The 17491-nt window shown below is 46.9% G+C and overlaps 1 protein-coding gene across 1 annotated transcript in view; it reads right to left on the reverse strand.

Moving 5' to 3' along the window:
* The window catches only part of polr1d (RNA polymerase I and III subunit D), a 54873-nt gene that overhangs the window by 20615 nt on the left and 16767 nt on the right, over positions 1 to 17491 (reverse strand). The window contains exon 2 of the mRNA XM_085996799.1: positions 10469 to 10566. Coding sequence (XP_085852925.1) covers positions 10469 to 10566 — 98 coding nt within the window. The remainder of the gene's footprint in view (positions 1 to 10468; positions 10567 to 17491) is intronic.

Genomic DNA, 17491 nt, shown 5'->3' on the forward strand with positions numbered 1-17491 from the left:
TCTTTGGAACTCTCTTCCTCAGAGGGCGGTGGAAGCAGAGTCTTTGAATATTTTTACGGCAGAGGTAGATAGATTCTTGGTAAGCAAGGGGGTGAAAAGTTATCGGGGGTAGGCGGGAATGTGGAGTAATCGGATCAGCCATGATCTTATTGAATGACGGAGCAGGCTCGAAGGGCCGAGTGGCCTACTCCTGCTCCTAATTCGTATGTTCGTATGTATATTCGTATATTTGTTTCAGTTGTTTCTATGAACCCCTCTAAGTGCTTGAGGAGAATTTCACTATTGGTTATTCTTTTGTTTTATGTTTTATATTTCTGACTTATTTCTTGCTGTCCTTGATTTGAATGAAGATTAAAAAAAGGTTGTGGTTATAAGTCAGTGAAAGAATAGAAGCTTAAAAGCCTGCTTAGATCTAGTTCCGTAAATTGCCTTTTTGGTCTGAGTCATTCCCAAAAACATTATTTGCCCATGTCTTCAGTCGGAAGTTTACAGTGGAATAATAGAAAATGGTTTTCCAATGAGACTGTCTCTATCAGGTATAGAATGTTCAAGGGCAAGAGGTATAATAGGAATTCAGTAACTGATGCACACACACTGCAGGAATGTTTACAGGCAAATGTCACTTGCAATCCAGCCTGAATCCTTCTCACTCTCCAATGAACAAGCAGCTTCTCTGTATCTACCCTATTGAATCCCTTAATCATTTTAAATACCATGATTAGATCGCCCCTCAACCTTCTAAATGCAAGGGAATACAAGACATGTTTATACAATCGATTCTCATAATTTAATCCTTTAAGCCCTTGCATCATTCTGTGAATCAGCACTGTGCCTCTTCCAAGGCCTATATCTGTCCTTAGGTTTGATGCCCAAAAGTGAACGCAGTGCTCCAGATGGGGTCTGACCAAGGCTCTGTACAACTGAAGCATAATTTCCTCACTTTTGAATTCCAGTAAAGTTCAACATTCAATTAGCCTTTTTGATTACTTTTTGTACCTGTGCACTAGTTTTTACGAATGTGTGTACATGTGCACCTAAATCCTTTTGCTCCTCCACAATTCCTAGTCTATCACCAGTAAGAAAATATTCCAATTTGTCTTTCTTGGATCCAAAGTGAATGGCCTCACACTTCCACACATTAAATGTCATCTGCAATAGTTTTGTCCACTCACTTAGTCTGTCTATGTCCCTTTGTAACTTCCTTCTCTCCTCCACACAACTTACTGTGCTTCCTAACTTAGGCCCCGATTTTCCCCGAAGGTGCAGGGAATTGTCAGGTTCCGACCCGAATCTAAATGGGTCAGCCAGCTGCACGCAATTTTCCCTCAATTGGCCAATTAATTTCCAGCGTGTGGGCACCCTTGCTAAGGCTCCTGATCTACGGTCACCCCGTGCGGAGGGGAGCGGGCGGGTCGGAGGACCTCCTCGTGGGCCTGGCCAAGAAAGCCATTAATTGGTCCTGGCAGCGGGCGAGCGAGGGGGTCGTCCGACCGGATTGCCTCCCCCTCTTCCGTGGCCATGTTCGCGCCCGGGTGGCCCTAGAGATGGAGCACGCGGTGTCCGCCGGCACGCTCGAGCTTTTTCGTGACCGGTGGGCGCCGCGGGGACTGGAGTGCATAATTAATCTGGACAACCAAATTTTAATTTGATTGGTGGAGGGCTATTTAAAAGGGCTATTGGGTTTTTGTCAGTTTATTTGTGAACTTGTTTTTGGTCGAATAAAAAGAGAGGGCACCCTTGCTAAGTGTCCAATTCCAGTCAGAAAGCCCCACATTATGATGTCATCATTCGTGGTGCTTTTAAAGTCTCCAGCAAGCTTCACAACCTCTGCAGGCTTCCCAACCAGTCGGACAGAATGGTAGAGGAGCCTGCACCAGCTGCTGCCAGCGGCAGAGGCCGAGCTGCCGCCAAATTTGACGAGAACTCATTGCAGGCATTGGTGGATGGGGTTAGGGCCCACAGGGAGGTCCTCTTCCCTAGCTAAGGGAGGAAGAGGCCTCCCAAAGAGACCAGGGCTGCATGGATGGAGGTGGCTGCAGAGGTCAACTCTCAGGGAGTCACCCGTCGGACCTTGATGCAGTGCAGGAAGCGCTTCCATGACCTTCACCGTACAGGAAAAGTAAGTATGAAGTTTCCATCACCCTCAACCTGATCCCCATTGCCTTTCCCCAACAGCACTCAGCTTCAGCAATCACTTCCTCCACATCCCACTTCACAGTCACATCCATGCACCCTTACCCATTCCCCCTCTCTATGCTCACATTCACATAACTATTCCACCATGCAGCCCTCACACTGCCTCTCACTCTGATGTTTGGAACACAACTGACAACACATAGGGAGGGCCCTTGGTCTTGCAGCCTCACACCATCTTTGTCTCCTTCTAAGTATCTATGCTATGCAATCTCTACACTCACTCCTGCACTCTCACTCAAGCTCCACTTGTCTCCCTCATTGCAGGAAAAGAGAGCTCACAATAGGAGAGAGCGAGCGAGGACTGGAGGAGAACCACCCTCAATTGCCCACCTGACCCCCTGGGAGGAAGCAGTGATGGAGATTGCTGGGGCTGACGTGCCTGTGGATGCTGGGGCAGGAGAGACAGGTGGTGACAGAATAGTTTCCCATTTCTCTCATTGACATAGCATGAGTCGCTGATATGATTCTGAAGCTACATCATTTGGACTTATGAGCATCTACCAAATCCAATGTGCAAGTAGCCTTGGCATCAGATCTCTAACTCTTTCCTTTACTCCCCCACAGGACCATCCGGAGCCCCCGTCGCCACTGCCGAGGAGGAAGAGGCATTGCAGCCAGACTCCTCAGAGGAAGCTCTAGCCTCTGAGGGCGCAGCATCAGCAGAAGTAAGCGCACCCAGCACCAGCGCAGACACTCACACCTCGGGGGAGCCTTCGGGACATAGAGTAGTGTTGTCACCTGGTGTTTCACAGCTCACAAGTGAGCATCAGCAGATTGTGGAGACAGGGACAGCAGTGGAGTCCTCGTCGGAGGGCGCAGGCCTCTGCCAGCTCAGCTCAGCTGTATGTCGACCCTATGCCTCTGGGTCCATCCACAAGAGAGGAGGTGATGGATCTCCATGCACAGATGCAGGAGTCTCTGGCAGGTTTTTTCTCCAGGGTCGCTGCGAGTGTGGAGCGAATGGAGGAGTCCATGGCGAGCATGAGCACAGCCTTATTGGAGTCATTGGCGCATGAAAGCATCACCACGGAAAGGATGGCTACCTCCGTGGTAAGGCTGGCTGCGGCCGAGGAGAGGAGGGCTGCGGCCGAGGAGAGGAGGGCTGCGGCCGAGGAGAGGAGGGCTGCGGCCGAGGAGAGGAGGGCTGCGGCCGAGGAGAGGAGGGCTGCGGCCGAGGAGAGGAGGGCTGCGGCCAAGGAGTGGAGAGCTACGGCCATGGAGGAGCTTAGTCACCAGGGTATCGAAAACATGGTGAGTGCTCAGAATAGAATGACCTCTCTTGAGGAGCGATGGGCATCTATTGAGCACCGAAACCAGACCTTCTTGGAAGTCCCTCTGAGCAGGACTTCCAGTGCAGACGCGGGTCCCCATGGCCCCCCTGATGTGCAGCAAGGTGCTCTCCAGCCACTTGCAGGCGCTGAGGGGGAGCTGACCCATGAGAGGGAGGTTGTTGGCACACCTCAAGAAAGTGGGGGCTCCTCGTCACGCGCTCACACTTCCATGCCACTTCAGAGCCCTCGGTCAGAGCCCTGCCGGAGTCCACACCCAAGTGAGATAGGAGTCTCAACCCCGGCACAGCCGCAGGAGCAGCAGACTGCTGGCGAGCCCTCACAGGCTCGCCACCCCAGAGGACGCCCGTCAAAGGTGTCGAGTCAGGAGCAGCAGGAAAGTGAGCAAGGGGCCTCCACATCTGCTGAAGCCACAGGGGCACCACTACGTAGGAGCACGCGTAAGAGAAAAATAAAGCACCACTAATCACAAGGGTAGTCACTTGGGTGAAAAGTCTTGTATATAGTTTTAATGCCATCAGTTTCCTGTACATTAAAAATCTGGTGGCAACTGCTGCAGTTATGGCGTCTGTCATTTGGCGACTGGGGATATCACATTGAGGCCTTAGGATTACTTGCAGATGTCAGCAAGCTGGTCAAATAGGTAGAAATGCACAGGCATGGGCCACTGTCCATGGTCAGCTAAGAAGCAACGAGGCTACAGTGTCTGAAGTACCAGGCTACGCAAATCTTCCCAGGATGAGTGCGTTCCTTGCATTCCGCCCAGCAATGTTCTCGCGCACTGGTGCCGCTGGTTGACGGGCCTCTGCAGGATGCTCGTTTCCGTCCTCCTCCTCCTCCTCCTCCTCCTCCTCCTCAGCATCATCCTCATCCAAGGCGGCTCTGTGAGGAGCCTCTTGGTCCTGCGGAATCGGCAAGCCACGACGCGGTGTCATGTTGTGAAGCACACAGTATACCACGACGATTTGGGAGACCCTGGCTGATGAGTACTGTAGGGCTCCACCTGAAGCGCATCTTTAGCAATCTGATGGCTTGCTCGATAATGCATCTGGTGGAAATGTGGCTGGAGTTGTAGCGCTCCTCAGCTTCGTTGGCTGGTCTCCTCAACGGCGTCATTAGCCAAGACCACAGGGGATATCCCTTGTCTCCAAGTAGCCATCCCTGAAGTTCGTTTGGCGGACTGAATAGCGGAGGCACAGTAGACTGGCGCAGTATGAAGGAGTCATGGCAGCTGCCAGGGTACTTGGCACAAACATGCAAAATCACCTTCTTGTGGTCACACACCAGCTGAACGTTAAGGGAGTGGAAGCCCTTGCGGTTGACAAAAACTCCTGGATTGCGGTGGGGTGCCCTAAGGGCCACATGTGTGCAGTCAATGACGCCCTGCACCCTTGGAAAGTCTGCCAGCTGAGCTAATCCAAGCGCTCGCGCCCTCACACTTGCGCGATCCCTGGTGAAATGGATGTGATTGTGCGCGTGGGCAAAGAGGGCATCGGTGACCTGTTTGATGCAAGTGTGTGCGGCCGCCTGGGAGATGCCGCTGATGTCTGCTGCTGATCCCTGGAAGGAGCCCGAGGCATAAAAGTTGAGTGCAGTGGTGACTTTGATGGCCACTGGTAAGGAATGTCGACCTGGTGCTCTGGGCTCCAGGTCCTGCTGTAGCATTGCGCAGATGTCAGTCACTACCTCTCGTGAAAGTCGGAGCAGCCTTTGGCACTGCTGCTCAGTCATGTTGAGGTAGCTCACCCTGTGTCTGTAGATCCTGTTTGGGGGGTATCTCCTGCGCCAACGGCCTTCCATGCGCTGGCCCCTTCTGGCCTGTGCTGCCTCAGGCGGCTGAGCCGCAGTCTGTCGCTCCTGCTGGAGCTGCTGTTGCTGGAGCTGCTGTTGCTGGAGCTGCTGTTGCTGGAGCTGCTGTTGTTGCTGCATCTGCTCCAGCCTCCTCTGCTGTTGGAGATCCTCTAATGCCAAGAAGGGAAGGAACAAAAGGCCTCCCATGCTTCTGGCAGATGCCTCCGTTGAAGAAGCGCTGAGTGAGGGTGGTGAGAGGGGCTTCCCAGGAGCTCACACTGGAGAAGTGTGTGAGGCTCCAACCTTCCACAGCTGTGCCTAAGCCTTCAACAAGTTGCCCCAAGCCTGGAGCAACAAGGTCCTGCAGCCTACCAATGCTGTCTGATTAAATCTCTTCATTCCTGATTGACCTGCAGCTGAAAGTAAGCAAGCCAACATTGTTCACGCCAGGTTTCATCAGCGGTGTTCCCACCAGGCGTGGTTTACGTGGGGAATGGCTGAAAATTGCAAGGGCCCCTTAAAATTGGATTACAGCTGCCAATTATTGATCATTAGGTTCCTGCCGACCAGTCCCGCTTGCGGCGGGCGGGACTGATTCGGGTCGCGCTGAAACACCGGGGCGAAAGTCGGGTGGGGCGGGGAAGGGGGTCACGACCCCCAATTTCTGCGATTTTTCAGCCCCCGCCCGCCTGAAACCCTGCCCGACGGCTCCGGGAAAATCGGGGCCTTATCTGCAAACTTGAGATGAGGGAATAGAGAGTTGTATATCCAAGTCATTAATATATATATATAGTGAAAAGCAGAGGCCCCAGCACAGATCCCTGGAGACCACCACTTATCACAACCCACCAATCAGAGAACAAACCCTTTATCCATGCTCTGCCTCCTACTTCCTAACGAAATACTAACCCTCTCTCCCCACTGCACCACTTCATTTGTCTCTCCCAGCTCTCTGCCCCAACCCCGATCTACTTTCCTCCAGTAGCTCTCACTGCACTGACTAGTGGCCTCACTTCATTTTCTCCTATGGCTATCTCTGCATTATGCATGGCCCTGGATTCATTTTCCTCTCCTTAGGCCCCTATATTTATTTTTATTCGTTCCTGGGTTGTGGGTGTCACTGGCAAGGCCAGTATTTATTGCCCATCCCTAATTACCCTTGAAGGTGATGGTGAACCGCCTTCTTGAACTGCTGCAGTCCATGTGGTGAAGGTACACCCACAGTGCTGTTTGGGAGGGAATTCCAGGATTTTGACCCAGCGATGATGAAGGAACACCGATATATTTCCAAGTTAGGATAGTGTGTGACTTGGAGGGGAACTTGGAGCGATGGTGTTCCCATGCACCTGCTGCCCTTGTCTTTCTAGGTGGTAAAGGTCACAGGTTTGGGATGTGCTGTCAAAGAAGCCTTAGCGAGTTGTTGCAGTGCATCTTGTAGATGGTACAGACTGCGGCCACGGTGCACTGGTCATGGAGGGAGTGAATGTTTAAGGTGGTGAATGGGTTGCCAATCAAGAAGGCTGCTTTGTCCTGGATGGTGTAAAGCTTCTCATCCAGGCAAGTGAAGAGTATTCCATCACACTCCTGACTTGTGCCTTATAAAGGGTGGAAAGACTTTGGGGAGTCAGGAGGTTAGAGACTCGCCGCAGAATACCTAGCCTCTGACCTGCTCTTGTTGCCACAGTATTTGTGTGGCTGGTCAATGGTGACCCCCAGGATGTTGATGGTGGGAGATTCGGCAATGGTAATGCCATTGAACGTCAATGGGCTGTGGTTAGAATCCCTCTTGTTTGAGATAGTCATTGCCTGGCACTTGTGTGGTGCGAATGTTACTTGCCACTTATCAGCCCAAGCCTGAATGTTGTCCAGGTCTTGTTGTATGCGGGCATGGACTGCTTCATTATCTGAGGAGTTGCGAATGGAACTGAACACTGTGCAATCATCAGCGAACATCCCCACTTCTGGCCTTTTAATGCAGTGAAGGTCATTGATGGAGCAGCTGGCAGAACCCAAACTGAGCATTGGTGAGCAGGTTATTGGTGAGTAAGTCGACGACACCTTCCATCACTGATGATTGATAGTAGACTGATGGGGCGGTAATTGGCCGAATTGGATTTGTCCTGCTTTCTGAGGACAGGACATACCCGAGCAGTTTTCCACATTGTCAGGCAGATGCCAGTGTTGTAGCTGTACTGGAACAGCTTGGCTAGAGGCACGGCTAGTTCTGGAGCACAAGTCTTCAGCACGTCAGCTGGGGTGTTGTCGGGGCCCATAGCCTTTGCTGTGTCCAGTGTGCTCAGCTGTTTCTTGATATCACATGGAGTGAATCAAGTTGGCTGAAGACTGATTTCTGTGATGGTGGGGACCTCAGGAGGAGGCCGAGATGGATCATCCACTCGGCACTTCTGGCCGATGACGGTTGCAAGTGCTTCAGCCTTGTCTTTTGCAATCACGTGCTGGGCTCCGCCAGCATTGAAGATGGGGATATTCATGGAGCCTCCTCCTCCCATTAGTTGTTTAATTGTCCACCACCATTCGCAACTGCTGTGGCAGGACTGCAGAGCTTTGATCTGATCTGTTGCTTGTGAGATTCCTTAGCTCTGTCTATAGCATGCTGTTTAGCATGTATGTAGTCCTGTGTTGTAGCTTCCCCAGGTTGGCGCCTCATTTTTAGGTACGCCTGGTACTGTTCCTGGCATGTTCTTCTGCACTCTTCATTGAACCAGGGTTGGTCCCTTGGCTTGGTGGTAATGGTAGAGTGAGGGATATGCCAGGCCATGAGGTTACAGATTCTGGTGGAATACAATTCTGCTGCTGGTGATGGCCCACAGCACCTCATGAATGCCCAGTTTTGAGCTGCTCGATCTGTTCTGACTCTATCCCATTTACCACGGTGGTAGTGCCACACAACACCATGGAGGATGCCTCAGTGTGAAGACAGGGCTTCATCTCCACATGGACTGTACAGTGGTCACTGCTACCAATAGTATCATAGACAGCTGCATCTGTGACAGGTAGACTGGTGAGGACAAGGTCAAGTAGGTTTTTCACTCCTGTTGCTTCTCTCACCACCTGTCGCAGGCCCAGTCTGGCAGCTATGTCCTTCAGGACTCAGCCAGCTCGGTCAGTAGTGGTGCTACCGTGCCGCTCTTGGTGATGGAGATTGAAGTCCCCTACCCAGAGTACATTCTATGCCCATGCTAACCTCAGTGCTTCTTCCAAGTGGTGTTCAACATGGAGGAGTACTGATTCATCAGCTGAGGATGGGCGGCAGGCGGTTTCCATACCCATGCTTGACCTGAAGCCATGAGACTTCATGGGGTCCAGAGTCAATGTTGAGCACTCCTTCCCAACTGTGCCGCCACCTCTGGTGGGTTTGTCCTTCCTCTGGGACATTGACTGAAAGGTATGATTCTGAGAGTGTGGCTATGTCAGGCTGTTGCTTGATTAGTCTGTGGGACAACTCTCCCAATTTTGGCACAAGTCCCCAGATGTTAGTGAGGAGGACTGCAGGGTTTACTGGGCTGGGTGTGCCATTGTCGTGTCTGAAGTTGGTGCCTAGGTCCATGCCGGGTGGTCTGTCCAGTTTTATTCTTAATATTGTTTTTCGTAGCGGTTTGGTACAACTGAGTGGTTTGTTAGGCCATTTCAGAGGGCAGTTAAGAGTCAACCACATTGCTGTGGGTCTGGAGTCACATATAGCAGATTTCCTAAAGGACATTAGTGAACCAGATGTTTTTTTTTACAACAATCCAGTAGTTACAACAATCCAGTAGCTGATACCAGCTTTTTATTCCAGATTTAATCAACTAAATTTAAATTCCCCAGCTGCCATGGTGGTATTTGAACGGTGGATCTTTAATCCAGGCCTCTGGATTACTAGTCCAGTAACATAACCACTATGCTGCCATACCCATCTATAGCACCAAATTCAAAAGTATCTATAGAGCTCAGACAGAAGACAAAACAAAAATGTGGAATTAAAAGAATATATAGCAGGAAAGCTAGAAAGATTAAAAATCAGAAACATATAAAGTAAACTTGAGAGAAGATTCAATGTTTCAGTTAAATCCATGGTATATTCCTGGTTTTATCAACCAGTTATATGAAAACTGTGTCAAAGACAACACGCTGCCTCCCTCCCCACTCTACACAGTGGCTGCAGCATTCAGAGCTCCATCTCCTCTCAATAACATGCTTATTTTTTAAGACACTTCAGCTCTCTCGTGTATTAAATATTTCTTTGCACTGGTCCCTTTTGCATTTGTGATGAATTAATGCTGCCACTATTAGCATGACTACTTCTATAATAAAATTATTGTAAATTCCAGTAAATAACACCAGGCCATATTAAGTCCCATTATATTTGAAGATATTCAGTTGACACTTTTTCCAAGATCTGCAGTAACTCATTCCTCAAAACAATGTTTTCCTCTTGTACCAAATGCTGAAAGTCAGGTGGGGCTTGCATGGCCCCAGCTCCTTGCAGAATCTATACAACAGCACACATCAGGGAGCATTCCAACAATATCTGTCTGTATGCTCAACTTGGTAGCCTCATGTCACATACATACAGGTGGAATAGAAGTTATTCACTAAAGGATGTGAAAGGTCATGAAGCAAGGAGTTGAAATGGTTTCAATCTAGTTTTGCAGTGGAACCAAAGTAACCCTACCCTCAGAATCAACTGTTGCTCTTCGCAAGGTAAATACTGCTGACTGTGTGAATAGGGAAGGAATAAAGTGTACACACATTTGCTATGGTCCTTCTCATTTTTTGAATGTACAGGGGGTAGTTTACTCTCCACATAACTAACAGGACCAGTATCCATTTAGAGAAAAAACACTGGGACAAAATCTTATCCGGTCTTTGAACTTTCTGAAGTCATGCAATTGCCTAATCCCATAATGCCCCAAAAGACTGATCACAGATCATTTCTCAATTTTTCTCATCAGAGCACATTATGATCATACAACAAAGAGAAAATTGTTAAAATTAAACAATAATGCTCACACTCTCCAATTGGATTTAAGAATAAAGCAAGTACAGTAGTATCTTTCTGAACAGAGATCTGATTTTCAAACCATGGATCTGGGTTGAGGAGGGCTATTGGTAGAAGGATCACTCCTTGGCTTAATCTTTCCAGCCGTGTAGTTTCCAACTATTTTATTAGACAAAGGAAAACTACCTACTTCTTCATAATCATGTATCGTAGGGAGTTCCCGAGAGTGTGGTCCTCATCATGTAATACAAACGTAACACTGGAATCATCAGAGCCTTCTGCCTGTACCTGGAAGAGATGGAGACTATCAGTGATATAGCAAATAAACCTTGAACACAAGACAGTGCTGATGCCTTCCTCCCACCCACCACAGAAACAGCAAAAAGATTCCCTGTCCTCATAATCATTACTGCTCACTTCTCTAATCACAACAAATCTCTCAGGACCCCAACTAGGAAAAAGCCCTCAGAACCCTCTCCACTGCAAAACAGCTACAGGAAACTTTCTGGTATCCGGCACGGACGGGACCGACCTGGTGCCGGTCCATCAACAATGCCGGATAACCGAACGCTATAGTAAAAGATACGGAGCTCAGAGCTCCGTATAAAGCAACAAACCCTGTGCTTCAAAACAATCGGCACAAGTTGCAAGCGTCTCTGTAGCTTAGCAACAGGTTCAGCTACACCCTTGCACAGCCACAAATGGAGTAAAAAAAGTAACTAAAAGTAAAAAAAGTTATCTGAACCGACTCCTGAATTTTGCCGGTGGATAGAGCGTTCCGGTTATTTAGTGGCCGGTTAATCGAAAGTTTCCTGTACATAACACAAACACCTGACCATAATACAGCACAGACCCCACGTGCACAGATCCTGAAACATTTCTAACTCCTTCTTCAGCAATAAGCATTGTTCTTTGTGGAAATTATGGAAGCGCATTGATAAAAAGAAATTTCATGGGTGAGTGTTGTGTACATGGATTTTCAAAAAGCACTTGATACACTGCCACATAAGTGCATTGTTAATACAATTAAGGCACAGGGTATTAAAGGGAATGTGGCACCACAGACAGAAAGTTGGCTAAGCATAAAACAGGCAGAAGCCTCGTGCATATAATCAAATCCGAGTCCTATGATGTATTTAGTTCCCTGACACTTATTTGGAGTAAGTCAGGTTGGAAACTACTTAAAAGGGCACTCATCTGCTATAACTTAGATTGCTGGAATTGTTTGGTACCAATCTTGTTTGCATTTCTCTGTAGTATTTGGTTGTTTTTTTTTATTGCAGTTGCTGCACAACCTGAGGAAGCTCAAGGAAGTATTAGCTACATCAGAAAATGGGAATCATTTTAGCCACTCCATTCTGGTTAGAGGAAGAGAAGCAGGAGGAGCAAGTGGGAGGAATACATGGAGCTGCAGGGAATCCACAGAGGAAGAGGGGAGCACGTGTTCGTCCTTGCCCTACAAATAGGGTGTATAGGCCTATAGCAGAGGGACTCAGAACTCCACTAATATGCAGGAGAGCAGAATGTAGCACATCCATGGCGCAAGGGGAGTCCTCTGCTATTCAGTTCTCCAGCTTATCCAAGGCGGAGGAGATGGTGGAGCCCACAGCCCGCACGGCCCCAGTATAAGCATCCTGAGCAATGCTATTATTGGTGCTAGAGACCCCGCAGCGACCTGCAAGCTCCCGCCCGGCGGCCACTGCATTATTTCCATCGGCTTTGGGCAGGAGTCCAATATCAGAAATTAAAAAGGAGGCTCGGGAGTTAAAATAGCCCTGGCCTCACTCTGGCATAGTCTTGTGTGCTTTCCCCCCAGCCCAGCCGGTGCACACCGCACTCCTGCCCCAGGCTAAAATTGGGGCTTAACTTCTTTCCAGGAGCAATGTGGAGAACTGTTAGCAGCACTGCAACACCAGCAGGAGGCTCTTGGTGGCACTGCTGCAACATGGAAAAATCTCATTAAATGTTCACAACAACCACCTATTAAAGTAATTTTCAGGATGCAACTATTCACAGAATTCTCTTCCAGGAATGCCCACCTTCAAGGAGTTCTTCTCTCCTCTCTCCGACAGGATTTCCGTTTGTCTCTTTTACCTTGTTCACCTTCATTGCTTTCTGTTTCCCTTCTTGTGTTTGATCAGGTGTCTACTAAAACTTGCTTTCACAGCTACATCTCTTTCCTCATAAACTGTCTCCGGCTCTGACTTATTCCACGTGGATTCCAACTGAAATTCCACCCTTCATGTTTCTTCTCCACCCATGATTAAACAAATCTCCATGATATTCAGCATTCCTCAAACCACTGCTCTTGCTGCCTCCCGAGATCCACGCTCAACACCATGTGCCGCCACATGTACGCTCTCGACCTCTATCTTCAGCAGCACTGACTTACTATCTCAGCTGTCCTGATCCGCAGTTCTGTTTCATTATTCGCCTCATCTGCCACTTTAACAAAAAACTTTTTATCTTCCTTTCAGGTGTCAAGAATCGCAAGCTTCAACAACTCTTAGATACCAACAGCTCTCCGGATCCTTCTTCCCTTCCAATTTCCTCTGACCCCATCCCTCCTTCCAACCTCACCCTTTGCCGTGTTTTCACTATCCCCTCTGACCTTCCCCTCTCTGACCCCGAACTGATCAGTTCTCAGCAATTGTTTCAATTTAGTATACTGTATTTGCTGCTCTATATTAGGGAGACTAAGCACAGATTGGATGACCGCTTTACTGAACACCTCAGTCCACAAGTGTGACCGAGGTTCCTGTTGCTAGCCATTTTAAGCTCAACGGAAGCTCAACCCATACACTGACCATGAAGGGTAATAACCTGCCCTCATCAGTCCATTGTAGGATAAACATAATAAAGAAAAATATTCAATCTCTGACCTGCCTTGATCCCATGCAAGCAGATTTATATCAGGGAACCCTGGTTGTTATCAATACACTGCTTGCAAAAGCACCGTGCAACAAGAATGTATAATAACTTCATATAAACATGCAAGTAAATGTACATTTTTCAGAATTTAATAAACAATCATTTCAAACCAAATTCTCAATTTTAACTTCTTTACAGACTAGTCCTACACAGCAACTTTAATGGCCCGGATTTTGCTGTAATTATAATTGAGAGGCTATCAATACAATACAATACAAATCGCTTTATTGGCATGATAAGGTACATCTTATGTTGCCAAAGCATCAAAATACATTTATGGTTGAACACATAAACGCGGTTCCATTCATACAGTGTATAAACAGGTATATCCCTGAGTTTATAAATATATTTTCGCCTCGTCAGTGCTCGCCATTAGTACAGGGTAAAACTGACAGCAACTTCTGGCGTCCGCACATGTGCAGTTCAACGTGGAAATCCAACAGTTGCTGTCAGAGATACCCTGCTCTTCCACATAGTGCGCTGTTGCAGTCCTCGGCGATAGAATCGGCACTGAAAATCATTACAATGGCGTGAACTTAGGGTACTTACCCACTAGTTCCGCACTAAAGATGGCTGAAAAAGTTAGGCTGGTGCATTTAGGAGCGAGTGTGTTTTTAACGGTGTAATAAGTGATAATTACTGAACAACCTCTCTGGCCCTGAAAAATTAATTTTACAAGTATAGAGTCTCAGTCCCTCAGAAGAAAATTAATGTTGCAAATTTGAAAGAAAAAATCAATTTTTCTGTTTGTCTTTTATCTCTCTCCGTTAATCTCATCTGTATTTCTCAATCTTTATTTCGCTTCCTGTACATGTTTTAAATGTAATTTATTTTTCCTGTTTTTCTACTTCTTGGTAGACAGTCTGCATGTCTGTGTGAGGATACTTCAATCTGACTGGTTACATAGGATATACAGCACAGAAACAGGTCTTTCGGCCCAACCAGTCCATGCCGGCGTTTATGCTCCACACGAACCTCCTCCCATCTTTCCTCATCTAAATCTATCAGCATAACCCTCTATTCCCTTTTCCCTCATATGCTTGTCCAGCCTCTCCTTAAATGTATCTATACTATTTGCTTCAACCACTCCCTGTGGTAGTGTGTTCCACATTCTCACCATCTTTGGGTAAAGAAGTTTCTTCTGCATTCCCTATTGGATTTCTTGGTGACTATCTTATATTGATGGCCTCTAGTTATGCTCTTCCCCACAAGTGGAAACATTCTCTCTGTATCCACTCTATCAAAATTTGTCATAATTTCAAAGACCTTTATTAGGTCACCCCTCAGCCTTCTTTTTTCAAGAGAAATGAGACCCAGCCTGTTCATCCTTTCCTGATATGTATACCCTCGCATTTCTGGTATCATCTTTGTAAATCTTCTCTGCACCCACTCCAGTGCCTCTATATCCTTTTAATAATATGGTGACCAGAACTGTACGCAGTAGTCCAAGCGTGGTCTAACCAAGGTTCGATACAGGTTTAGTGTAACTTCCCTACTTTTCAATTCTATCCCTCTAGAAATAAACGCTAGTGCTTGGTTTGCTGTTTTTATGGCATTACTAATCTGTATCGCACCTTTTAGTGATTTGTGTACTTGTACTCCGAGATCCCTTTGTTCTTTGACCCCCATCTAGACTTGCACCCTCCAAGTGATAAGTGACTACCCTATTCTTCCTACCAAAATGTACCTGTGTAAAATGTAATGTAATATTAATCTGTGTTGAACTTAATTTGCCAATTATATGCTCATTCTGCAAGTTAATTAATGTCCTGTAATTTGTTGCAGTCCTCCTCAGTATTGACCATCCCCCCCAATTTGGTGTCATCCGCAAATTTAGAAATTGTGTTTTTGATTCCAAAGTCTAAATCGTTATTGTAAATTGTGAACAGCAGTGGTCCCAGTACTGATCCTTGTGGAACACCACTACCCACCTTCTGCCACTGTGAATAGCTACCTTTTACTCCTACTCTCTGCTTTCTGTCTTGAAGCCAGCCAGCAATCCATTCTGCTACTTGTCCCCTGACTCCGCATTCGCTGACCTTGTTCATCAGTCTATTATGGGGTAACTTATCGAAGGTCTTTTGAAAATCCAGATAAATTACATCTACTGCATTATCATTGTCTACTCTATCAGTTACCTCCTCAAAAAAATCCAATATGGTTGGTCAAACGAGACTTTCCCTTTTGAAATCCATGCTGACCATTCATTATTATATTTTTGGTTTCTAGGTATTCTTCTATTTTCTCCTTTAGTAGGGATTCCATTATTTTTCCTACCACCGATGTTAAGCTGACTGGTCTATAATTCTCTGGAAATGTTCTATCCCCCTTCTTAAATATCGGTATTACGTTAGCTATCCGCCAGTCCTCTGGCACTACACCATTTTCTAACGAATTATTAAATATGCGTAGTAATCTCTCTGCTATCTCTTCAGACATGGGGTTTTATCCTCTTTGAGTTTGATTAGTTTATTTAATATATCCCCTTTTTAAAATTTTAAATGCACTTATCTCATTACTAATCTCATCATCCAACATCATGTCCACCTGTTCTATCTCCCTGGTAAATACTGAAGCAAAATAATTATTTAATATTTCTGTTGAAGAGCCTCGCTGTTGCTTTCCCTGTTCAGACGCTACAGATCCCCTGTGGAGGGCGCTGTGCTGAAACAGCCATATTCGTGGAAATCCCTGCTGACAAGTCAGTGAAAAGTCTCTGGACAACTGTACGCGAGGTGAAGGGCGAAAGTCGTACCTTCGCCGCGGAGAGCAAAATCCAGGCCATTATACTCCGGTCCATGTCTGCTGCATTTTATATCTTCTATATTACATAACATCAGCCAAAGAGGATGGGCCCACGGCTTCCCTCTGCTCCAACCTATGCATCCACTACATTCACTGCAGCACCTGCCACTGGTTCTCCCAAAGCATCAACGCCAACTCCCTCATTGCCATCTCTTGGCAACAACCCCTCCACTACGCTCTCTGGGGTCAACTTATCTAGCCTCTTCCCCTTGCTGCATCTCTTCCCATTTTTAAAAGTAATTTAAAATCTACCTGTTCAAACATAACTTCAGTCATCTCCCCAGCTCATGCTGAATGACTGTTCACCCCCCACCCCCGCAAGGTTTCCCTATGTTGCAAGATGCTATATATAACTACAAGTTGTTGTTGATGACGAATCTTACCAGGACACTGACGAGACAAAGTTTTGCTGAATCCCAGGAATGATTCAGAGATCTCAGACAACAAAATAAAGATAATCATTCTACTCGTGACGCAGTCTGCAAGTTTCCTAAACCAATCAATGCCATTGCGTAACTGCACTATTAAACAAGATAAGATAAAGAAGGACCTTTGACCATTTAATCTCATCCTTCCAATAACAACCTACCGTCCTCTCAGTACAGTCTCTAGCTGGCCAATCATCTCTCTGCCTATAGCTCTCAGAAAATGTGCTGATCCACGCGCCTACCAGGGTGTGGGATATTGACTGAAGTAGGATTCAGAGTTACTTGCTTTTCTTCACTTGCTCTGCAAAAGAAATAATGAATGGAACTAGGTCATCCCTGCTTGTGTAGAACAAGTGAAAGGGTCTTATTAAAAAGGGTCCTGCAGTTTTTTTCCTCTACATGCAGAAGTGCTTGGCCTCCTCAGCAACTATCCACAGTACTATGAGTAAAAGCAGATCACCGTGCACAAACCCATTTTTTCATCATTCAATGGTGTATTCTATTGCAGCATTTCGGAGAGTGGCCCTCAAGCTAGTCAATAGTTGTGACAAGGGCCTTTGATAAAAATTTAGTGAGCAACAGTGACATATAGTTTGCAAGTGCGATTTTTACGCAATTGTTTTATTGTACACAATGGCAAATTGGTGTTTTCCTCAAGCAGAAATAAAAATGTCACCAGCTTCATGCTGCTGATGCCTTCACCCACCATCAGGCTTGCTCTGACACCGATCATCAAATTATACAGAAAGAGTACACAGTGGAGTGTTGTTGCATGAAGTGTTGTTGTATGAAACTCAAGCATGGTCCCAGTCCCAGTCCTTTGTGTAAAACTATTAAAATTACTCTCTAGCACCAGGCTGCTGCTTTCTCGCTTTCCTCTCTTCAACTGTAGTCAGTGTGTGGAATGTCTGGCACAAGACCAGAAGTCATAAGAACATAAGAAATAGGAGCAGGAGTAGGCTATTCAGCCCTTCGAGCCTGCTCCGCCATTCAATGAGATCATGGCTGATCTTCTGCCTCAACTCCATTCACCGGCCCTATCGCCATAT

The sequence above is a fragment of the Somniosus microcephalus genome, chromosome 1, assembly GCF_052327205.1.
Source record: "Somniosus microcephalus isolate GS21.2 chromosome 1, FLI_Smic_1.0, whole genome shotgun sequence".
NCBI classification, from domain to species: domain Eukaryota; kingdom Metazoa; phylum Chordata; class Chondrichthyes; order Squaliformes; family Somniosidae; genus Somniosus; species Somniosus microcephalus.